The sequence below is a fragment of the Myxine glutinosa genome, chromosome 1 (genome assembly GCF_964187855.1).
Source record: "Myxine glutinosa chromosome 1, kmMyxGlut1.1, whole genome shotgun sequence".
NCBI lineage: Eukaryota > Metazoa > Chordata > Myxini > Myxiniformes > Myxinidae > Myxine > Myxine glutinosa.
The window spans coordinates 23924282-23950140 of record NC_136261.1 but is presented as its reverse complement, the minus strand read 5'-3'; the positions used below and the strand labels follow the sequence as shown (position 1 = coordinate 23950140).

At 45.5% G+C, this 25859-nt stretch overlaps 2 protein-coding genes across 2 annotated transcripts in view; one reads left to right on the top strand and one right to left on the bottom strand.

The window, feature by feature from the left end:
- LOC137416116 (carnitine O-palmitoyltransferase 2, mitochondrial-like) overlaps positions 1 to 25859 on the top strand; it is a 1201140-nt gene that overhangs the window by 618756 nt on the left and 556525 nt on the right. The gene's annotated exons all lie outside the window — the stretch shown is intronic.
- LOC144889711 (carnitine O-palmitoyltransferase 2, mitochondrial-like) overlaps positions 6951 to 25859 on the bottom strand; it is an 84642-nt gene continuing 65733 nt past the window's right edge. The window contains exons 10-12 of the mRNA XM_078770896.1: positions 13420 to 13702; positions 7158 to 7478; positions 6951 to 7075 (exon numbers count right to left, since the gene is read on the bottom strand). Of these exons, the coding sequence (XP_078627022.1) occupies positions 6951 to 7075; positions 7158 to 7478; positions 13420 to 13702 (729 nt within the window). The remainder of the gene's footprint in view (positions 7076 to 7157; positions 7479 to 13419; positions 13703 to 25859) is intronic.

Below are 25859 nucleotides of genomic sequence, written 5' to 3'. Positions count from 1 at the left end.
TTTCTCTCTTCTCTTTCTCTCTTCTCGTTCTCTCTTCTCGTTCTCTCTTCTCTTTCTCTCTTCTCTTTCTCTCTTCTCTCTCACTCTTCTCGTTCTCTCTTCTCGTTCTCTCTTCTCGTTCTCTCCTCTTTCTCTCTTCTCTTTCTCTCTTCTCTTTCTCTCTTCTCTCTCGCTCTTCTCTTCTCTCTTCTCTCTTCTCTCTTATCTTTCTCTCTTCTCTTTCGCTCTTCTCTTTCTCTCTTCTCTCTTCTCTTTCTCTCTTCTCTTTCTCTCTTTCTCTCTTCTTTTTCTCTCTTCTTTTTCTCTCTTCTCTTTCTCTCTTCTTTTTCTCTCTTCTCTTTCTCTCTTCTCTCTTCTCTCTTCTCTCTTCTCTTTCTCTCTTCTCTTTCTCTCTTCTCTCTTCTCTCTTCCCTTTCTCTCTTCTCTCTTCTCTCTTATCTTTCTTTCTTCTCTTTCTCTCTTCCCTTTCTCTCTTCTCTTTCTCTCTTCCCTTTCTCTCTTCTCTTTCTCTCTTCCCTTTCTCTCTTCCCTTTCTCTCTTCTCTTTCTCTCTTCCCTTTCTCTCTTCTCTTTGTCTCTTCTCTTTGTCTCTTCTTTTTCTCTCTTCTCTTTCTCTCTTCTCTTTCTCTCTTCTCTTTCTCTCTTCTCTTTCTCTCTTCTCTTTCTCTCTTCTCTTTCTCTCTTCTCTTTTTCTCTTCTCTTTCTCTCTTCTCTTTTTCTCTTCTCTTTCTCTCTTCTCTTTTTCTCTTCTCTCTTCTCTTTTTCTCTTCTCTCTGCTCTTTCTCTCTTCTCTTGCTCTCTTCTCTCCTCTCTTGCTCTCTTCTCTTTCTTGAAAAGCTTGAAAAAAAATCCTCTGCAACTGTCAGTCCGATTGGCACTAAATTTTCAGAATATGAGCGGCTCCTCCTGTGGAATTTTTAAAATCATAATTGTGACGTCATAGTTCACGTGGTACAGGTGCCATCTTTGGAAAATCGATTTTTTTTTTACCTCTGTATCTCCGAAACCACTCCATGCGAAAAACTGAAACATGGCTCATTGTCAAGTAATTCCGCTTGGGGAATAAGATATATCAATGATGATGTCATCGGTACTTTAATTATGACATCATAATTCGACAATTACAACTGTTGATTCGATCAGCATGAAATTTTTTTCTCTGCAATTCTTGGGCCGATTAACACGAAATTTTCACCATAGGAGGGCCTCCTCCTGTAGAATATTTCAATGATTATTATGACGACATAGGTCACGTGGTACAGGCACCATCTTGGAAAAACTTCGCACCTCGTTATCGCTGAAACCACTCCATGGAAAAAATTGAGACCTGGCTCACTGTCACCGACTCCCCATGGGGAATAAAATATGTTAATGATGATGTCATCGGTGCCTTCGTTATGACGTCATAATTCCAAATACAACACATCCATCCGATCATTAATAAAAAAAAATCCAGCATCTGTTGGTCTGATTGACAGGAAAGTTTCACTGCAGGATCGCCTCCTCCTTTAGGATATTTTAATGATGATCATGACGTCATAGATCATGTGTTACATGCGCCATCTTGGAAAAACCCCCAAAAAAGTTGCACCTCTATATCTCCAAAACTGCTCTATGGAAAAAAATTGAAACATGGCTCATTGTAAATAACTCCATATGGGGAATAGGTGTTGTTAACGATGAAGTCATTGGTGCCATAAATATGACGTCATAATTCGACAAGGACAACGTTTAGTCTGATCAGTTTGAAATTTATTGAGCAGGATCTTTGCAACAATTATTTAGAGAACCTAAATTTATGATGTCATCGCTCACATGGTCTGGTAGCCATATTGGATATAAAAAAAAGAAACGTTCAAAAACAGAAGAGTTGGCTCACACCAAGTTGACTGCGCAGGGTAAGTATTCTATGAATACCATCTAGTTTTGTATGTCGCAGATGGGAGCGACATTATTTTATGTGCCATCTCTACATGGAGAGTACTAGCGTAATATCTGATAGAAAGGTGTATTTCTTTCGAAATAATGTCCAAAAAATTGAACGGGCCACAGGTTGACTCCAATAAAGTTGTAAAGACATCTCAAGAATGATCAATGGAAACTGGATGCACCTTAGCTCAATTTAGAGTGTCATAGCAAAAGGGTTGAATACTTATTGACTCGAAACATTTCAGCCTTTCGTTTTTAATTATTTTGTAAAAGTTTAAAAAAAGAAAAATCCCCTTTGACATTATGGGATATGATGTGTAGATCAGTGATCAAAAAAATCTCAATTTAGTCCATTTTAAATTCAGACTGCAACAGAACAAAAGAACAAAATGTGAAAATGTCAAGGGGTGTGAATACTCTCTTAAGGCACTGTATAAACAGCTAAAACCGTGTCCTGGGACTTAATGACTCACCTTGTACATACTGCTGTGTGCAAAATGATTAGTAAGCGTTGCTTTCTGTCTGGCTCCTTGTCATGGTGTGAACTGAACAGTTTAGCTGTATGGGATGGTTCAATAATTTTTGTCCATGGATTTGAGTATTGCAACTGTAGTTTAAAGGTGCTAGTTAAGATGTGCACAATTGGTTCCAACAGTATAGCTGAAGCTCCAAATGGCTAAGTATTTTTTCTTTGCACCATTTGCATCAGACAAGAATAATTGGTACTTGAAATGTTCGCTTTTTTGTGCTCAAATAACTTTCGTTCTCTGCATTTCCCAGTTTAAGTTAAGTTTAAGTTTAAGTTTTTCGAAGCTGTTCTTTCGAAGCAGCTTTTGAAGCAGCTCCTTTTGGAAGCTGTTCCATGCGCTCACGCTTTCGAAGCTAAGTAATCTTTCACAATTGTGTTTCTGTCGAGACTGTATCTATCTTTCGGTGTGTGTACCTATAGCGTATCTTTAGGAAAATTTTCGGTGCTAATTTTTCGTACATGTATACACAATCGTCGGTTAATGCGTATCGAGTATTCTGAGGCCTAGTACTTGTAGGCTAAGGCTACAGTACCGTCTCCGACCTTGTGGTTTTGTTTTTCTCTCAGCGGTTCGTCGAATGCGCTGCAATTATTTTCGTTCTCTGTTTCGTCCGTCGTTCACCCCATACCTCCTTGTTTAATATCTCTACTCAAAAAAAAAAAAAAACCCAAAAAATTTCCTTCTCAGGTCTTATTCGTTTAATTGTTGTTCTTATTTGTTCGTTCGTTCTTCGTTCATGTTGTTCGCGATCACGTGATCACGTGGTTCGAAATGTATAATCTCTCCCCTGAACAACTATTTTCTCTCATATATTATAACACCTTTTTCTTCTTCCAGCCATGGCTCTTCAGCAAAGGACTTCTGCGACTCACTGGGACTGACACAATCTGTCAATTTCCCGACCCGGATCTCAGTCAACGGAGCATCTTCTCTTCTGGACTTGGTTATGACTAACTTCCCTGAAAATGTCTGCTGCTCTTCTTCTGCTCCAATCGGCTCATCTGATCATGTGCTTGTCAAAGTGGACATCTCTCTGACCATTGTCAGAGAGCCTCCTCAGCATCGACGAGTCTGGCATTTCACTCAGGCCAACTGGCACGGTCTTCAAGCAGCCATCAATCATCTGGACTGGTCTCCCATCTCTCCCGCCTCTGACATCAACTCATCCTGGGAATTCTTTCAAAGTAAATTGCTCTCTCTCATGCACAGATTTATCCCATCTCGTCTTCAGTTGTCATACCCTTCCTCCCGTCCATGGTACACGGAATCTTGTGGTGAGGCTGTTGCCCTGAAACAACTTGCTTTCGTCTCCTGGAAAGCAAATCCAACGGAAGGAAATCTCATTTCCTTTCACAAAGCCCAAAACAAGTGTGTGTCCACCCTCAGGAGAGCCAGGAAACAATATCTCACCGTTCTCAAGACCGAACTCTCTTATCTGCCTCCCTCTTCCAAATCCTGGTGGTGTCTGGTCAAATCTGTTTCTGGTGTTTGTTCGCCCTCCATCCCCTCCCTCACCTCAAACGGCTTAACGGCTGACTCCGCACGTGAAAAAGCTGAATGCCTCAACTCTGTGTTTGCCTCTAAATCTTGTGTCCCAAACCCATCCCTCTCTGTACCCACCGTACCCAGTCGTGCCCAGCTGCTCCTGGACTCTGTGTCCTTTCCTCCTGACGAGGTGGAAAAGTTTCTGTCAACCCTCGACTCTGATTCTGCAACTGGTCCTGACGGCATCAGCCCACGGGTCCTAAAATCATGTTCTTCCGCTCTTACACTCCCTCTTTCTGTTCTCTTCACCCTCTCTTTTGCTCAAGGTCATCTGCCATCTGCTTGGAAATCAGCCAACATCACCGCTTTGCACAAAAAAGGTGCAAAAACGGATCCTAGCAACTACAGACCAATCAGCCTTCTCCCAATTATCAGCAAAGTCATGGAATCCATCATTGCTTCAGATATAAATCTTTCCTCTTCTCCAATGGCTTGATCTCTGATCATCAATTTGGTTTCAGACCTGGTCACTCTACTCTGGATATGCTGCTTCTGCTTTCTCAACAATGGATGGAGGTCCTCAACACCAAACAGGAAATTCGAGCTGTCTCCCTTGACATTTCACATGCCTTCGATACGGTCTGGCACCCTGCTCTGCTCACCAAACTCTCCTCCTTTGGTATCCATGGAAATCTCCACGCATGGCTGGCGGACTTCCTCTCTGGTCGTAGTCAACATGTGGCCCTGAATGGGTTTCTCTCATCTCCTCTTCCTGTTCAGGCTGGAGTTCCCCAAGGTAGTGTTCTGGGCCCTGTGCTTTTTCTGGTCTTCATCAATGATCTCTCTGACTCTCTTGAAAATCCTCTCTATCTCTTTGCTGACGACTCTACTCTCTGTCGCTCTATTCCTCATCCCTCAGATCGGCAGTCTGCAGCCTCCTCACTCTCTGCAGACCTGGACAAAATCACAGACTGGGCAAACAAATGGAACATGTCTTTCAATCCTGATAAATCTCACACTCTTACAATGTCTCTTCGAAAAGACAGACTGGACAACCCTCCCATCCACTTTCTGAATAATCCTCTCCAAGACGTTCTGTCACTCAAGCTTTTGGGTCTCACTATTTTCCATGATCTTTCCTGGGAAAACCACATTTCAAATTTGGCCTCCAAAGCCAGTCGCCGACTGGGCATCCTCCGTCGTGCGAAGTCCTTCCTCGGCACACCTGAGCTCCTCACCACATACAAGGCTTTCATCCGCAGCTCTATGGAATACTGCTCTCCCCTCTGGTTTGGTGCTCCTGCCTCACACCTAGCTCGGCTTCACGCTGTTGAAACCAAAGCGTTCAGAATCATTGGAATCTCCCGCGATGAAGCTAACTCCAAGGGCCTTTCACTCATTCACTGCAGGCAGGTTGGTGGTCTTTTCGTCTTCTACCGACTCCTCTCTGGCCTTGCCCCCCCAGCTCTCTCTGTGCTCTGTCCCCCAAATATTCCTACAGGTCGCACAAGATCTGCCTGCAACCCTCCTATGGTTAAACTGCCAAAATCAAGACTTTCTGCTCACCTTCACTCCTTCATTCCTCTTTTCTCCCACCTCTGGAACAAAGTCCCTCACTCTCTTCAATCCCACTCCACCCTCCAGGTCTTTAAAACAGCTGTTCACCACCATCTCTTATCCTCCCCCATCCAAAATCTTGATCTTTTCTACCCAGGCTAATTTCGGTCCCCTTGTGCTTTATACCTCTCCCCCCCCCCCCCCACCCCCCCTTCCCACGCCTCCTCCCCCCAAGCCCTCTCCCTCCCACACTTCTCCCTGCTCTCAAATGTTGTGGTTGTGTGCTTCCCCTTCTCTCCCCATCTTGTCTTCCGCTCCCTCTTTTTGTATATTTTGTTTGTCTGGTTGATTTGTTTGTGAAATAAATGTTAGCTCTTTCACGAGCCTCGGTTCAGTATGCAAAAAAAAAAAAAAAAAAAAAAAAAAAAAAAAAAAAAAAAAAAAAAAAAAAAAAAAAAAATCAGTAATAACTGGTACTTGAAATGTTCACATTTTTTGTCTGTGTTATCTTTCCAACAAAGCCTTGCTTTCTTTCCCTTTGTTTGTGTTGGTTTGTTATTGGATTCACTGTTTTTTTTAATATTTGACTTTTTTAATCCAAAAGCTGTTGTGACTAATTGTGCATGTGTGGTTCTCCCTAAAGCAGGGCAGCCAGGAGAACCGTTTGTATCAAGATTGTTGTAATTGTTAAACGGGACAGATTTTGGATGCATTTTGGGAATCCTGTGTGCCGTGCATTTGCCTGTGGCTCACACGGTGCATTGTTGCTGCATGAAGTTGCAACGTAACCTACGATGAGGAGCAATGCACAAAACCCCCTCCAACAATTGTCCATGGTGCTGCCATTATATGCAAGTGCATCATTGCAATTGGATGTTGGAGATGTGGGCGGGGTTTCACAGGCCTATGATCGTGGGTTTTGGTAGAACGAAGCAGATGTTAATCTCCCTTCGTAAATTGCTGTTTATATGTGCGTTTTTACAAAGACGTTTTTGTCAGCGTTTAAGTGTTAGGCGTGTGTTCGCAACACGCTCGCTAAACACCTTTCGTAAATTCGGCCCTTTGTGTTTGGAAGTTTTTTTTCACTCTCTTTTTCTGAAAGGAGGTTCTCTGTGGAGGCAGCCAGTAAGCCAGAAACATGTCCAAATTGTCCATGGATCGATTTCTTCACACAAGGGAGCACCGGAAAGCTTTCAGTTTGACTGACACTGTGGGGAGCAATGAAATTCACGCCTTCACAGACTGATGAAACCAAAAGTGTATTTCCATTTTTTAAATTGTGACCAGTGCAATCAAACAACATAATTTTATGAAATGCTCTTTCAATCATTTAAAGCATTTTATTCAAACTACTTAGACATCTGAATGTTGCCTATCCTTGGTTTGTTTTTGAGGAGCTATAACTTGGCCGCACATGAGTAAAATCCGGCCTTGTTCTATTGACAAGATGCTATCCAATGCAAGACAAGTATATGAAACAATTAGTAGACAATGGGAAAATCATCAAATATATGGGATCTAAATCTGGGATCCCAGGATTCTGAGAAATGTCATCACACAGGTTCACGCGTATTTCTACGGAAGGAAAACAAACATCCAAATCGTGTTACCAAGTCAATCTTTGCAGTTACCTATTGCATTTGTTTCTGATGCTTACCAGCGAGTGCATCCCCTATTTCCTTCAGGCTCAATTCCAGAGTTTTACTGTAAGCTTGAAGGTCTCTGTTGGTCGATACCGTGCTAAGGCAACACAACACACTTGTTTCCCTTATGTAATATACAAAAACTATTCCTTCAGGAACCCATGGAATTAAAAGGGTTGCTTGAATATTTCGCACGTTGGTGGGGAAGATGTCGTCATGATATTCCAGTTGGTACGCTGGATCCAGGAAAATTTCTGGAATATCGGTGAAGTGTTGTTGGCTACGCCTCAATGCAAGGCAGTGGAGAACAAACAGGTGTCGTATAAATCCCTGTCCTGGGGATAGATGGTGGGTTGGGAGGGAGGGGTTGGGTGAGTGTTCAGTGGGTTGGGATGGAGGGAGTGGGTGGGCGATAGGTGGAGGGGTGGATGGAAGATGGATGGTGGGAGTGATGGAGGGATGGGTGGATGAGGGAAGGGATGGTGGGTTTGGGCAGAGAGGCATGGATGAGGGGTTGGAGAATGATGGGGAGGGTTCGCAAAAAACCAACAATATTGTTTGGATCCTTCTCTTGCTAAAAGGAATAGCATACATGTGTGTGTGGCACGTTTTATTGTAAAACGTTCCTGCTCTCGTATAGTTATAAACATAGGGGCAATACCCCTGGGGCTCACCTGGTAGAATAAACAGTATACTGCACCGACTAAGGGTATTTTAAACCAATTTCAATGCTTGCTTGAAGACAGGGCACCACGTACAATCATGGTAACATAATCATAAGACTTTAAACAAACAAAGAAAAAAAATACCTATTTTGGGGAAAAACCTCCCATCCCCCCAACCCAATATACCCCCTCAGACCCCAATTTTTCGAATACCTTGAACAAACATTGTTACATCATGGGTGATGAAGGTTGTGCTGAAGTTTCATGGAAATTGCATGTGCAGTTTCTGAGAAAAAAAGCAAACCCTTTATTTGGGGGGCAACCCCCCCATAGATGCCCAAGGCGGCAGATTTTCTTCGTGCCATGAACAAACTTCGGTACATGACGGGTGATGGAGGTTGGGGTCAAGTTTCATCGGAATTATATGTGTAGTTTCAGAGAAGAAAGCAAATACCTATTTTGGGGAGGCAAACCTGGATCCACTTTGAACCCGGTACTTTAGTCACAACACAACTAATATCATTTGTGCCAAGTTTGGTCACAAACCCTTCAGCAGTTTCGGAGAAGAGGTTGCAAGTGTTTATGGAGTGACGGACAGACTGACGGACTGACGGACTGACGGACGGACGGACTGGCGGACTCGTGGATGGACTTCATTCCAGGTGAGCTTTTTTCTTTCTTTCTTTTTTTTGTATACAGAGTCGAGGCTCGTGAAAGAGCGAACATTTATCAAACAAACAAATCAAACAAACAAGCAAACAAAGTATATAAAAAGCGGAGCGGTCGACAAGATGGGGAGAGAAGGGGAGGAAGCACACAAACACAACATTTGAGAGCAGGGACATAATGTTGATAATGCTAATAATGCTAATAATGAGATTGCATTATTATAATGAGATTGCATTATTATGAGAGCTAATAATGTGATTGTTGTGAAGACAATAATAGATTTACTTGGAACAAATATTTCAAAGTTGTAATACATCATGTGTGGTTTTCATCATAGAAATGCCGTCCTGCAGGACTTAGAGCTTTCTGTAATGGTTACAACGACACCATTTTTAGCTCACCTGGAACGTAGATCCGGGGAGCTTATGTTATGCCATGTGTGGCCCATCAATCCGTCAATACGTCTTCTCCAAAACCATTGATGCGATTGTGACCAAAGTTGGCACAAATGATATTTGGTATGTTGCACCTCAAGTTTGCTCACGGCATTAAAAAAAATGTGGACTAAGGGGGTCTACTGGGGGTCAAAGTGGATCCAGGTTTGACCCCTAAAATAGGAATTTGCTTTTTCCTCTGAAACTACACACACAAATTTCGATGAAACTTGACCACAACCTTAATCACCCATGATGTACCAATGTTTGTTGAAGGCATTACAAAAATTGGGGTCTGAGGAGGTGTATGGGGTTGGGGGGAGGTGGGTTGCCCCCAAAATACATGTTGTGTTTGTTTGTTTAAAGGCTTATGATTAAGTTAGTATGATTCTACATGCTGCCCTGTCTTCTAGCAACCATTGAAAGTAGTTTAAAACACCATGATACTGTTTAAAATACCTTGAGTCTGTGTGCTGCACTGCTTTATTCTACCTGGGGAGCACCCGGAGGTATTGCCCCTATTTTTATTATTTTATACCAGCAGGAACCCTTCAAAGTAAAGAATAATGTGGGATGGACAAGGAAGGTGCACACAAAATTATATATTGTAATACTTCTCAAAGTCACAAAAAACATAGTCTCCCATCTTCCCTCAGTCGATCCTCACCTCATCTTCCCTCACCCAGGAACTAGAATCGAGCTCACCACACGGTCCTGAGTCTTTGTCTTCTCTTAACATCTTCACATCACCTTCTTTGTGACGTCATTCAACCTCAAGGAAGATCAGCGAAGAAATAAAAGAAATTGTCTTTTCTCCTTTCGAAACCAAGCCAAAGAGTGGAAAATGCACCCACTGATTTGTATCCCATTCTTGGCCCAAAGCATCCTTCAGAATATCGAGCGGATCTGGTCCGTCTTCCACTAAATGGTCAAATTGGTTTTTAATGGTGCAGATAACGCCCTCTTACAAGTTCCCTTGCATGATATCTCACTGAAGCACTGGATTGCGCTATAATGCAGTGCATTTGGATAAAGCCGAACATCTCCCATTAACACCCAAAAACTCCCAAAATCCCGAATCGCTGCTCACATCCACTCATTCATTCCTCTTTATTCCCGCGTGTACAACTAACTTCCACAGTCTCTTCAATCTCATTCATCCCAACAAGTCTTCAAGACTGATGTTCACCACCATCTCAGACTTTCCAAGTTTCTAGTTTTCCTTCTTGAGAGTTTGTGGCTGTATCCATCTTTTCCACTCCATTTGTTCCTCCCTTACTCTCATTCTTCCCCTCATCCCTTATTTCTCCAAGTCTTCCTCCATTTTGTCCCTTTTCACCACTGTTGGTATGGTGTGTTTTCCAATTTCTTTCTCCTGTTCTTTTTGTTCTGTTACACCTGACCGTTCTTTGTTCTAGCTCCTGTTTGAGCCTCGACTTTGTGAACAAAAAAACCCCTCGCACTTTAATTTTCTGATGCAAGATGGTGGTCACCCTGCCTGAGGCATCGTAGACTATTTTGCGTGGGACATATAGGCCACGTTACTTCTACAAACAGTGGACTGCAGAGGGTGTCACTCTGGGCTCTGGCAGATGGCTGCCTCATTCTCTGCTGATCTGGAATTCAATATGTATTGTCTGACATTGATATAGTCTGATTAATGGAACTGCACATCTTTCATTTAAGGCTAATATTCAGGTCACATGCTATCAATATCAAAGGATGATAATATAAGCCCTCCTATCTATTTCCATGATCAGCTGTTGGAAAAGGTGCAGTGTCTTGGACATCTGTGCCTCACACTCTGTGATGACACACTCCTGGGTTGATCATGTAGCGAAGCTGCCATACAAAGCCAGATGCAGATTTGTTCAACTCCGAGTCGAAGTTCAACTCCCAAAATCCAAGGTCACTGTTTTTATCCACTTTCTCGTTCCTCCTTTCCGTTATGGAACAGCCTTCTTGTAGCTGTGCAATCCCATTCTTCCCTCCAAGGATTCAAAAGCAGGCAATGCACTCCCATCACATGTCATTCTCCATAAGTAACCACAATATTTTCCACTGTCATAGCCCTACTGAACCCAAATCTCTTACTTGCAAGTTCCTGTGTTCCTTCCCCTTCTCTTGTCTGCCCTATTTTGCCTGTTTGTTTATTCCCTTGCTTGTTGAGTCCACATCTGGCCCAGCACCCCAATTTCAGTTTGTTACTTTTTTACCCTGCATTGTTTTGCTCTTCCATGAGCCTCGATCTTGTATAAACAAGACTGAAAGTCTAACAGCGGCTTAGCCGGGCTTGTTTGATACTTTAGTTGAAGAGAATAGTATGATCTGGGAGGGGATACCAGTTAGCAAATTAAAGCATTGAATTATTTTGAAGTACTCTGTGTCTTTCAGCTCTGACACCATGGAAGTGAAGAGATTGTATTGAGACACTGGTTTATTCAATATGTTTTGAGTCAAACAATGAACCAACCATACACCGCTTTGATCGAGTAACTTTGCAGTCATGACAAAGGGATTGCAGTGCTACAATTATATTTTTTATATGATTTATTAACGTTATTATTATTATTTTGAAAACAATACTACTGTATTAAGAAACCTGGGCTAATTTGTCCGAAGCGGCCTAAAGGTGAGGCATGAAGGCATGAAGCCTAAGGCCTTTTATGTGCTGTCGTTGGAAGACCCGTAACGCCTTTGCCTTCGATATTTGATGGTCATTTTAACAATCGGTTTGTTTGTGTTTCACACTGCATGAAAAACGTAAAGGTGGAGCATGGTGATTGTGATATGACAGGTTCAATGATATGTTTTGCCTGAATGGCATAGGAATCAAAATGGCGGTGTGTAGAGTCAGACGTCATACAACGTAATGAGATCACCAATCAACTGTCTTCAGCTCTAATTGGTGTGTGTTTGAGGGACATGCATACATACATACATACATACATACATACATACATACATACATACATACGTACATACATACATACATACATACTGTTACGGATCTCAACATCGGCCCCTTTTCCCCTTACAAAGGGGGGATTAATCCTCTTGTCTGCGACTGACCGACGTGAGTCCTGAAGCTGCCCAGCTCCCTCCAGAGGGGCAGGTGAGCAACCTCGTTCGAGACTGCGGACAAGATGTTATTTGCCGAGCGGATTAGCAGCCGCGGCTCGAACCATTAACAAAAACTAGACCCGATTCTTATTTGTTGGCCAAATTCAATGATGGAAAAGACAAGGACGAACAGATGTGAAGGAAAGAAGGCAGAGTACGGAAGAACAGGATTTATTACTTATTTACACACCACCAATGCAGAAAAGAAATGAAATGCAATTTACAGGGAACTGGAAGGATCAAAAGGACACAGAGCAATTTCTAGCTTACCTATACAGTCTTACTTATTCCCAGGGACAACACAAAGGACAGATGACAATCAGACTTACACGGGGAATGAAGCAGAAATGAATGGCAGGAGGTGGATGGCTGGACGGGCGAGAAGGTGGGATCACAGGGCGGGAAGGATGCAGGCCCGGTTGGGGTGATGGCGCGGCTCGAGGTGAGCAGCTGCCGACCCTCCTCAATCGGTTTCGCACGGCGGCGTTCCTTCGTAGCTGCGGCCGAAACCGCTGTCAAAGCTCAAAGCTGCGGTGGCCAAAGCTGTGGTGGATTCAAAGCTCATCGAAGGTCCCTCGCTCATGTGTGGTTCATTTGCCGCATCTCCCGCATCTGTCTCCGCAGTCCTTCCCCACCCCCTTTTATGAGGTGCGTCGCGATCAAGCCGCCGGCCCATTGGAAACGCCCATCGGTGAGCTCACCTCGGCCTTGATTGGTCGCGAGGGCTCACCAATCCCGCCCCCTTGAGGAGGCGTTGGCAAAGCCACGCCTTGTTCCTGGTGCTTTGCTGACTCCTCCCACCTTCTGCTCCGAGATGACCTCGTGCGTAATGGAGTCGTGAGGTGAAGGTGATGCTAATAACCCCACCCAAAGTTACTGGCACTTTGAAGAGGCTATGGGGGTGTTGGAGGGATCCTATCTTATTTCACTTCGGTGCAATGCAGTGTCAATTAATGGGAGACAGAGCCTTATACTGACATAGAATAAAGAAATAACTAGAGAGAGGTTCTATGGTGGCCTACGTGCCTGTACATGGACTAACTAAGTGGGGCGACCTTTGACCTTTACACAAATTGATGGAGGTATTTACAAGAATCATTACATTTACACAGGGTGATATTTACAACAATTATGGGATTCTCAAATCTGCAACAATACATACATACATACATACATACATACATACATACATACATACATACATATGGACAGACAAACACTGTTCTGGATGGCTTCGCCCTACGGGCTATGCAGTAAAAATTACATTTGGTCCGTCACGCTTGTTGTAACTACTGTGGATCCCCGGTAAGATGATTACCTCCTGTGCAAGCTTTCATGTGTTTATAATCTCTATTTTTCGATTGAAGATGCAATAAATGGTATACCTGTGGCAGCTTCTGAGATGAGTTGCTTGTGCTGTTCGGAGGTTGCTTCAATCAACTGGTGCAGAAGGGTAGTGCGATGCGAGCCATGACTTCGAGAATCTGCACCGAAAGCCTGGCAACATTCAAGAGCCTCATTTGTGGCTGTTATAAACCTCTCTGTGCGGCCATGTAGGAAGGTGCCTGTGCTGCAAGTTTCGACTATCACCGCATGGTGTCCATACATGCGGGCGAATGCCAGTTGTAGTGCTAACTGCACAATACTGTCTGGACTCACACCGCATCCCTGGAAGGTGAAAATGAAAGGCAGATAAACTGATGGAGTGAAAGAAAGTTTGAGAGGGCATAACAAACAAACTGGACTTGTCACATTCAGCAGACCTGCAGTGAGATTTATCAAACATCTCCACCATTACAGTGGAGTCCCAGTTTAACAAATATGTGATGTAACGAATTTTGTCAAATCTATGCATACATTTTTTGAGAAATTTTTGTACATAATGACGAATTTGGACTTCAGTACACCAACAGTCAATAAAAGGAATGCAATCTGTTTGAAAGTATCGTCGATAAATGGAGAAATTCTTGCATCACCAGATGTGAAAAATTCAAAAAAATTTCACCATCAAGCCTGCCCTAAAAACCCTTGTACTGCGAAATGAATCTTCCTCATTTACACAGGTGGTAAGACACAGCAGCTTGGCAAAGACAGGGAACATGGATGCAATAACTGGGCACGAGGCAGGTCAAATGGATTTGGAATCGGGACCAACGATCATTAGATACACGATGGTAATTCCGAATTTAGGCTATTTTAAAAATAAAATTTACAGGAAAGAATATAGTACAGCCTTTTTTATGCACCTATTTTTCCAATATATATAGACCGATCCGATAATGACGATCGTGCCCCCTTCGCCGATAGGCGGCGCTCTTGCTTCCGCCATTACTGGGAGGCGTCCCGATCCAAACTTAACTCCAGTTCGCTGCGCCAGCATAACTACCATCGCGATCGTACATGAAAAGTGTCTGTGATAATCGTTCTCAAGTGTTTCTCTATACGTGTGGAGCGGTCGTGGGCATTGGAGAAAAGGATTTAAAATGATTTTAAAAACATTTCAAGTGGGAGGAGCAAGAGGAGGGGGGAGGAGCGAAGAGAGGGGAGGAGAGCAGTAGGATTGGTTGGGCAAAGTTTGGGTGGGAGGGGACAAGTGGAGGGGGGAGGAGCGAAGAGAGGGGAGGAGATCAATCAGATTGGTTGGGCAAAGTTTGGGTGGGAGGGAGTAGGTGTCGAGGATGAGGTTGCCTCCCGCTGAGAGTAGGTTTGCATCCCAAATTCATTCTGCTTTTCCATTGTCTCCTGCAAAACACTTGGAGCCCTGTCTCTCTAATCCCTTCAAGAACATCTGAAGGTCATTCTCAGTGAAGTGGATATATCTTTTACTCATTTTTGACACGACAAGAACAAAGACCACTTACTTTATTTCAAAGCACATTTTTAAAAACAATATTACCCTTAGTCACAACCAAATAATTACAGCGCTTCCATTATTAAAACTAGACAAAATGATTTACCATTCTGTGGTTTTATCTGTAAAACTTCAAAATAAAACAGTCACTTCAATAGCTATGGCAATCCCCATCCTTTTTCAATCTGCAAACTCACCTTTTCCCTCAAGAGTCAAATCCTACTACAATCCCACAAAATATTTTACTGAGAAGCCGAGAGCCAGAGAGAGCTAGCCTACATGGATTTTATACTTTATTATTTCCGAACCGTTGTTCAGTTTAGCTTTGTTTTAAAACTCAATAACATTAAGTTGAGGATGGACTTCAGAACTACCATCCCCCAGAAGTCACATAGGCAAAGGTGGGAGGGGACACACCCGACAAATATTTACATCTAATTTATTAAACAATGGTAGTTTGCCAGACCTCGAGCTGAAACGATTAAGCCTTGATAACCCAGCAAATCACCCCAATGAACCCTGGTGGACATTGTGGCTACAGTTGTATTATTTAATTATTTACCAAGAAACAATATCTTTTCTCCAATAAGACAAACCCGATCCAACCTCACATTATTTGGAAAAACCCTATTTGTAATATTATTTCCCTCAGTCATTTATGACAATATGTGCTCCCCCATTGCCTCCACTAAGAATTTTTACTCTTCTCGAGCCACGATTCTGGGCAGTGCCGGAGATAACTTGCCAACTGTAGCAACTCCCAAATTCTGGATGGAACTGTAGTGAAAATGTATCAAAGTTGAACCCGGGTGTGATGCTCACTTGAACCACTGAGGGGCGTCTATAAGACCTCGGACGTCCGTGACGCTGAGCCACTTCTGTGACATTATACTATGACATGTAGTCTTGAATGGTACGTACCCGCTCATATTCTAGGCTTGCTTGCATTGACTAATATTGTTGATCCTTCCTATATGATGCCATGATCCTGATATATATTGCATGATTGTATTCTACAGGATCATGCCAAAGATCTGATTGATATTAAACCTACCTATGGGGCAAAGTTGTGGACTTGGTTGATTTTCACAACACTTAATATCAATCAGATCCACGGAAATGGCGGGACACAAGATGATCCATGTACCGACGTTCGGCGCCGACCCACAAGCAGTGGACTCGGGCTCGGAGCAAACTCACTGGCTCAAATCACTGGAGAACCAGTTCAAAGCACAGGATACCGTTCCCACTGCTGAAACAAAACTGGACGTGCTGCAGACTAAAGTGGACCATCACGTCTGCAGGAGCATCCAACAATGTGCGACGTACGATGCCGCTGTGGCAGAGCTAAAACGAATTTACATTAAGAAACGGAGTGTGGTGTACTCCAGGCATCTGCTCGCAACGCGGAGCCAACAGCCCACTGAGACGGTAGATCACTTTGCCCAGGAACTGTGACGTCTACTTGCGGACAGTGCTCAAGAGGTACGCACTCACGAGCAAGTCCAGGATGATCTTGTCCGAGATGCTTTTGTCTCTGGGATCGGCTCTTCTACTCTCAGGCTAAGACTTTTAGAGACAGCTGACCTGACGTTCACGGAGGCTCTACGGCTGGCACACAGAGGCCCGGGAGCAATCTAATGCCTATGAGCACACACGGGTCGTTGCGGGGACTTCTCAACTCATGTGACCGGAGAGAACTACCGCCGTGGACCCGGGAGCGGACACGACCACGCTAGCGGAACCCCTGGCCGCTCCCGAGGAGGACCCGGATTCTGGCTTGGTGGCTGCTGCGGCGGCTAGGCCAAAGCCTGTACGGAACGCTATGTGTTACTTCTGTGGGAATCGGCAACATCCCAGGTCAGCGTGTCCGGCTCGGGAAGCGCTTTGCCATTTGTGTTCGACGAAAGGACATTTGGCAAAAGTCTGCCGAAAGACTGCGCGGGGCTCACGAACTCGCGCGACCTTGAATGGGCTTATCGCCGAGCCAACGGACCGAGCACGGAGCGGGGTGCCTCACCCGGCTTTGATGAGCGGCGCTCCTCCTCGTGGGCACCTGGCTGCACGCTCGACCTTAGTGAAGTACGTCGGGCCGCCTAAACAAATGGCTCTAACACGACCGAACGCGGAGCGATCGTCCTTGACTGGAATCCGAACGCCGCGTGATGGCTTTGAAACTATGCGCGTGACACGAGCACCATCCGACGGCAGTTCGTGCGAACTACACGCTCTTGTTCCAGCACGTGAAACTACAGTTGGCTGTGACCCTTCTCGCATAACACGAGCGCCCTCTGAAGGCTGCTCATACGAATTACAAGCTCCTGCTCCGGCACGGCAAACTATACGTTTGACACGAGTGCCCTCCGGAGGCTGCTCAAATGACCGGAAAACTGCAGCCGACGTGGGATCTACACGTGAGGCGCGATCATCTCGCTCGGATGGCACAATACCTGCCGGATCTTCCGGCCTTGCTCAGGCCATTATTCCACTCATGATCGAAGGCGTTTTTGCGTGGGCTTTAATCGATACAGGGTCTACAGATAGTTTTATTGATCTTCGACTGGTGCAAAGAAATGGGTGGCCGGTTCTAGGGACAACACGACTGATCTTTATGGCATCCCAAGGGCTTAGGCTCAGCACAAAAGGAGAATGTCGATTGAAGCTTGTGATAAAGGGACGCATGTTTCCAGATGTATATCTCATGGTCTTACCTGCTTTATGTGCTGACATTCTGTTAGGACACGATTTTCTTAAGCGACATGGACGTTTGGAAATGGAGTTCGGTGGGACTGACACGCTCGCTGTGTGTGCACTCGCAAGAATGGAAATTGAGCCCCTTTCCCTGTTCCCCAACCTGACCACTGACTGCACTCCCGTAGCGGTGAAATCACGGCACTACTCGCAAGCAGAAGCGCAATTCATTGCGGAAGAAACGGCCCAGCTCTTAAAGGAAGGTATCATAGAACCCAGCAGGTCGCCATGGCGGGCCCAGGTCTTAGTGGTGCGAAGTGAAGCACATCGCAAACGAATGGTAATCGACTATTCACAGACGATTAATCGCTTTAAACAGCTGGATGCCTACCCCATACCGGGGATGGACGCACTGGTTCGACAGGTGGCCCAGTACTCAGTCTATAGCACTCTCGAGCTGCGTAGTGTGTATCATCAGATCCCCATCTCTAGGGCCGATCGCATCTATACCGCCTTTGAATCGGGTCAAAGGTTATACCAGTTCACCCGACTACCTTTTGGGGTGACGAACGGGGTCGCCTGTTTCCAGAGGGCTATGGACGACCTCGTTGCTAAAGAGAACTTGACGTCTTTGTATATCTGGACAATCTTACGGTTTGTGGGCATGACCAGGGGCATAATGATGCTAACCTGAAGCGCTTCCTCGAGGTCGCGCAGAGGTATCGCCTAACCATGAATGAGGCTAAGTGTCGTTACTCCCTATGCACGATAGATCTTCTGGGGTACACCGTGACCCACGGCTCTGTCACTCCAGATAAGGAGCGACTGCAGCCTTTGCTCGACATGGCTCCGCCCTGCGATCGGGCTTCGCTGAGGCGTGCTCTCAGGCTGTTCGCCCATTATTCTAAGTGGGTGCAAAATTTCTCCGTGAAGCTCCGCCCCCTCGTGGCCTGCGACACATTCCCCATGAGCCCAGCCGCTTTGGCTGCCTTTAGGGGCCTTAAGTCCGACATCGCTGGTGCCGCTGTGGCGACGATCGACGAGAGCGAATCTTTCATCTTAGAAAGTGATGCCTCGGATCATGCGATAGCGGCGACACTCTCCCAGGGGGGGCGCCCTGTGGCTTTCTTTTCGCAGACTCTCACCTCCGCTGAGCGAAGGCATTCGTCTGTCGAAAAGGAATCATACACGATCGTCGAGTCGATTCGGCGATGGCGACCGTACTTGCTCGGGCGATGCTTCCAAATCATCACAGACCAACAAAGCGTGGCGTTCATGTACGACACCTTGCATGCTCAATGCATTAAGAATGAGAAGATCACTCGCTGGCGTATTGAAATCGCCGACTTCTGCTACACGATCAAATTTCGCCCGGGGAAGGATAACCTAGTCGCCGATGCTTTATCGAGGTCGGCGACGTGCACGGGTATCATAACTTTGGAGGGTCTGCGCGCTTTGCATGACTCTATGTGTCATCCTGGGGTGACTCGTTTCGCTCATCTTGTGCATAGTGGTAATCTGCCGTACTCGATTGGGGACATCCACCGGATCTGCCGTGACTGCGTTGTATGTGCGGAACTCAAACCGCGTTTTTACAACCCTCCCATGGGGACGCTGGTAAGGGCTACTAGACTGTGGGAGAGATTGGCGATGGATTTCAAGGGACCGCTGCCAGAGTCGAGTAACTCTCGTTATCTGCTCACTATCATTGATGAGTACTCGCGATTCCCTTTTGCTTATACGTGCGTGGATATGACGGCTACCACAGTCGTACGGTGCCTGCAGGATTTGTTTTCTATGTTTGGGTATCCGGCCTACGTGCATACCAAACGGGGTGCAGTGTTCCTGTCCCAGGAAGTGAGGAGTTTCTTGCTCCAAAATAATGTCGCTTCGAGTTACACCACTCTGTACAGACCCCAGGCGAATGGGCAGATCGAACGCTTCAATGGGATTATATGGAGGGCCGTCATGCTAAGCCTCAGGACCCTCGCCCAGGGCCTAGATAAATGGGCTTGGTCGCTGCCTGTGGCGCTGAACTCGATCAGGGCCCTATTATGTACGGCCACCAACCAGACCCCTCATGAAAGACTGTTCCACCACCCTAGAAGCTCGGGTAGTATCCGATCTTTACCCAGTTGGCTCGTTGAGCCAGGGCCGGCCTATCTCAAACGTGCTGTTCGCACAAGCAAGTACGATCCCTTAGTGGATAAGGTGCAGGTACTACAGGCTAATCCCGAGCATGCTCGTGTGGTGACGGCAGATGGATGTGAGTCCACTGTCTCCGTACGCCATCTCGCCCCTTGTGGGGTCACCGACCCTTATAGGGATATCGACGAACCAATCTATGAGTTTATGGACTCTCCCGAAGCTTCCTCTATGGAACATCTGCCGTCCCTCCCTTCGTCAAATACACCCCTGCCTGAAGGCTCTGAGGTGCCCCCTCCGACACCTGCCTCCAGCGGCTACTCCGATGCAGGGGACTCCGGACTAGGGGATGTCGTACCCGGTAGTTTCCGGACCCGCGCTGGCAGAGTAATTCGCCACCCTGACCGCTACGGATGGACCGACTGACATGGAATGACATCCCCAAACAATTAATGCTGACGCACGCTTGAGTCCTGCCTAGCAGCAGTGTAGTTCTAACGGCGGGGAGAATGTAGTGAAAATGTATCAAAGTTGAACCCGGTGTGATGCTCACTTGAACCACTGAGGGGCGTCTATAAGACCTCGGACGTCCGCGACGCTGAGCCACTCCTGTGACATTATACTATGACATGTAGTCTTGAATGGTACGTACCCGCTCATATTCTAGGCTTGCTTGCATTGACTAATATTGTTGATCCTTCCTATATGATGCCATGATCCTGATATATATTGCATGATTGTATTCTACAGGATGATGCCAAAGATCTGATTGATATTAAACCTACCTATGGGACAAAGTTGTGGACTTGGTTGATTTTCACAACAGAAACCACAAAAAGACACCTGAAGACCAGGAATGGAGGGTTGAGGCTCATAGAAATTGCTTGCTTCATAAATTTACACTTCCACACCACCACTGACACCACCAGCCGAGTCAACGAAAAGGATAGGAAGACGGGCCATGAGGCCCCGCCCCAAAAGGTGATGATTGGTCGTGGCAGTGGAGCGATGCGATGCCGCTTTTTGATTGGTGCACGCATAACACCAGAGAGAACATTCCAGCACCAGGCACAAAAGGGCAGAGGACCACCATTTTGCCCTCTCGTGGCTCTGGTTTTCATAGCGTGTGAGCACGTCTCGCTTTTGCGCTGGGTTTTCATTTCGAACTGGTCACATTCTCTCTTGGTCTTAGCATTGGTCGCAGGTGGATGCACTTCCATTTGTTCTCTTGGTTCGTCACTGACATAACGAGCGGTCGCAGATACTCTCTTGGTTGGGACATTCATTACAAGCGGACGCATCTCTCTCTCTCTCCCTGTGCTCTCGACGGAGACGGCGTGGAAAGCGGTCACAGTTTGTGCACTCTCCCTTGGTTCATGGCTGGCATAAGGAGCGGTCACAAGTGTAGTTGAATGTATCCCCGGTTCATGACAGGTGGTGGCATCTTATTATTTTTTCTCTATTGCCCTGGTCGTATTTTCGCTCTCCCTGTTCCGGGCTATGGGAAAGGTGGATGCATCCTTCTCTTGTCTCACCTCGGTGCTTTGTGGAGTGGACAGCGAGGAAGGAGCGCGGGCCTGTTCTCTTCACGTTCGGTGGCTGGTGGGCGAACGGACTTGGCACCAACACATGTGTTACCACGCAGGGACATGGGACCTGTGATGACCCTGGACGGTCACTGACGACAGGCGGAGTAGCAGGCAAACGCACCACACAACTTTTATTACTTTTGTTATTTTCCCTTTGTGTTGTAATTGTGTCTGATGGAGGATCCTCAATATAGGAATTTTAGTACCGCACATTTCTTGTTATCCTGGCATTTGTTTTATTAAACCCTTTATTTGTTGCATTTCAATTCCATGTCTGGTCTGTTTATTTGTTGTGGGAATCGGATAGCCCTGTGCCACATCCATCCATCCAGGTAAGCTCGCTGCCCTCCACTACACTCTCGCGCACATAAATAACACGACCATAGTTTTAGTGAACGCCTCGGAGTTAAAGCTCGATTGGTTCACATGGTTCACATTCACCCCCTCTAAAACAAAATTCCAAAACGATTTTTAGCACCCCAGGACATCTACTTAAAGAGTTTTGCTATTGCCAGCAAGGAAAAATGTCCCACGGGGTCCTAATTAGCATATTTCCAAGATGGCTGCCATCCGCATCCATTCAAACGCATAGTGTCATATGTCAGTAACTAATGAGCCGATTTTGATGATCTTGGTGTCGATATTATGGTTTTCTGAGGTGCTGAATCGATTTCCGAGGTTCCCAAAACGATTGGAGGTTAAGGTCACAGGATTCAGATGAAGGTCAACGTCATTTTGTTAAGAAATCGCTTCATTTTTATTTTCCGACATGCATTATTGTTGACCCAGTTCCCATAGATATGGTGATAGAAGCTTACTTATTGCTTTAAAAACGTTTCTTATTATCCCAACTAACAAGACAATTTGAGGTCAACATCAAGGGCTTAAGGTCATCTTCAAGGTCAGAGGATGTGTTAATAAGGGATACTTAGTGCATTGACCTCCATGCATGTGATGGAAATTTGTGACGATAATAACTCCTGCACCACACATAATGGAAAGATAACTGAGCGCTTTTATATTTATTGTTTTATATTTATTATCTATTATAAGTGACATTGTAGCAATGTATTGGAGTCATCTTCAGTATCCATGAGAAGATAATCATCATCTATCTGCACATGCCCCCAGCACTGTTGACCACGTTCGAGCCATGGATGTTCGTGGTGATCATGTTGAGATTGTCCCACTCACCATGGAACACAGCATTGCCCTCGCTACAGATGATCTGAGGAGCAAGGTAAGTTGAATCCTCGCCCAGTGCCTTGGCTATGGCTGTCTCCAGCTCTAACCGGAAGTCATAAGACTCGCATTGACCCAGTCGGTTCAAGATCGTCGTCAACTGCTTACTGCTGTAGAGGTGTGTCAGACAGTTGTGCACAGGAACATGTGCTTCAACAACTTCCACTGTTCATGAGTCACTCCTCGACAGAGGTCCTGTCCGATAGAGTAGACAAGCCGGCACGTCCTCTCACACTTCTCCACCTCAGGGTCACAGCCAGACAGGACAAGGTTGAGGAACCACTTGAGCTCCTCAGGCAACTCTTCCCCGGCTCGCTTGTCCAACCCGTCAGCAGTGGGTGGCCAGGGCAGATCGGCTGACTCCTCAAAAGCCTTTTGGGTCACTTTTCGCAAGTACAGAGCAGTGTCCTTCAACTGGTCAGCTGTCCAAAACTGATAGGCACATGCTATCGCATCAGCTAGGGTGATGCTAGCGCTGTCTACTACCCAGAATGAGAAGCAACCTCGCTCATTGAGAGCCACCTTTGAGAAGGAAAGGTGTACGCCTCATTCCTCGTCCTTCTCAAGGCTTGCCATGAGCTTTATGAATCTGTATCCGGGGTTGGGTGCTCCTTGCACATCGAGCTCAATGAGGTAGCGGTCACGAACAGTACTGAGGGGCAAGACCTGTTGGTTGTGTATGACCTGTGTCTTCAGCAGCTCCTTCACAACATTGTATGCTGCGTTGTGAGCAGCAGTCTTCCGAGCTTGCTCCGTGTCAGACTAATCCTTCTTCTCCAGCTTCTGTTTATGATTGTGGTAGTCACAAAAGAAGCGGTGGTAACAAAAGTCATGGTCGCGAGCCTCATCTGCAAAGAGGTACATGTCCTTGACTTTACGGTACAGACGGCTGTTTCCGAGAGCTTCTGCCATAGGTTTGATTTTCTTCCATCCTGACTCCTTCTTCCAGGCTGTAAAGCTGCGAGTTAGCCTCTGAGTCTTGCCATTCACTTCGATTTCAGTCTTCTCACAGAAAATGCATTCATCTGGTGGAAATTTGACAGGATCAGCATCTGCAGATTTCTTCTTGCGAGGAGAGTGGTGCCTCTGTGATGTTGATGGCATGGTTGAAGCATCAGCAGATGGATTCTTCAATCAATCGAGGTGCGTTGTAAGTCTTGGTAACAGCACCTGTGGTAACCAGTTCTCTCCAAATCGAGACCGTATAGAGTTTCTGGCAGCAGATCACATACAGCTTTCATCCGATGGGGAGAATCAATTTTCTCAGCCGCTCTTCTATCACGGATCTCAAGTAAATATGACAACCTCTCTGACGGCACACATTTGACAGAACTGAAACAGGTGAAGGGATTATCATCAGATTCCTTGGGGATGTGCAACACACAAGTGGAGGTGAGACACTTCTATTTCACAGAGGGTTCAGACCCATCTGAACTTTGTTCACTTTTCCTCTTCTTTTTCACCATGGTTAATTAAGCTTGACTGTCCATAATCACGATTGCAAAGCTGGAATTAGTTCGCTAAACACATACAGTTATATGATATAGTCTCTGCATATCACCATCACCGGAATCAAGCATTCATAGTTGAAGCAGCATGCACCTTCACCAATAGATCTAGAAAAAGATAAGTATACATGTAAATATCAATGCACATATACATGTAATAAAACAAATAATATGACCTCAAGAAAAGTTTTTAAAGCATTAAGTAAGCTTCTATCACCATATCTATGGGAGCGGGGTCAAAAATAATGCATGTCGGAAAATGAAAATGAAGTGATTTCTTAACAAAATGACCTTGACCTTCGCCTAAATCATGTGACCTTGACCTCCAATCGTTTTGAAAACCTTGGAAATCGATTCCGCACCTCAGAAAACCATAATATCGACACCCAGATCATCAAAATCGGCTCATTACTTACTGACATATGATACTTGGCGTTTGAATTGATGCGGATGGCAGCCATCTTTGAAATATGCTAATTAGGACACCGTGGGAAATTTTTTCCCGCTGTCAACATCAAAATTATTAAAGTAGATGTCTTCGGGGTCCTAAAAATCATTTGGGAATTTAGTTTTATGGGGGGGGGGGGGTGCATGAGAACCTATATCTCCTGCCAAACTCATTGTTTTGTAACCTCAATATTGTTGCGGTTCTTCGAACCCTCCCCCCCCCCCCGCTTCCTCCCTAGGGGTATGGCGGAACGCACATCCACGTGCGTACAGGCTCCCAGTTCAGTTATCTCATTTTTTGTGTTAGTATTCAGATAGAGCTCCATTTTGTGCAGTGGGTGCAGTGAAACTTAGGCATCTAAGTTATAGCCCAGGTGCAGTAACATCTTCTGCCCACGGAAGTTCTCTCATAAATATCCATTTGCTCCTCGCGAGAGGCAGACCTGTGACCATTACGCGCTTACTTAGGAGGGTGAGAAATCATATTGGCATGAGGCTTGCTTATTTGTATCCGACATGACATACACCCCCGATGCCTATTAGAGAACTGAAATGATGGTTGTCATGTATTCTTTCTTGATGCTGTTCGAGATTGATTCAGATTAAACTCGGAACGAGAAAGCGGTTGTGACTGATTTTTACAACTCTTAATCTGAAGCATCTCCTATCATCGTTCGAGAGGCAGACCTGTGACCATTACGCGCTTACTTAGGAGGGTGAGAAATCATATTGGCATGAGGCTTGCTTATTTGTATCCGACATGACATACACCCCCGATGCCTATTAGAGAACTGAAATGATGGTTGTCATGTATTCTTTCTTGATGCTGTTCGAGATTGATTCAGATTAAACTCGGAACGAGAAAGCGGTTGTGACTCTGATTTTTACAACTCTTAATCTGAAGCATCTCCTATCATCATTCGAGATGCACAAGCTCCTGCAACTACCTACCTTCAGTGGGGATCCTCAGGCGGATGACGCGTCGAGCCAGCTTACACATTGGTTATGTTTGCTCGAGAGCTACCTGGAAACATATACTGACATCATGGATGCGCAGAAGCTTGCTGTTCTCAACTGTCATGTGACTATCACCTTTCACGATTACATTTCGCATTGCCCCACTTATGCGACATCGATAACAGCGCTTCGAAGTATCTACATCAAGCCACGAAGTGTGGTTTATACCCGATACAAGCTCACTACATGAAGGCAGGACCCCACGGAATCGCTCGAGCACTTCCTTCAAGAACGCCGTCGGTTGGGGAAGGAATGTGCACATGAGGTCCAAACATATGAACAAATGTGTGACGATTTAATGTGGGACGTCTTTGTGTCCGGGCTCCATTAACCTT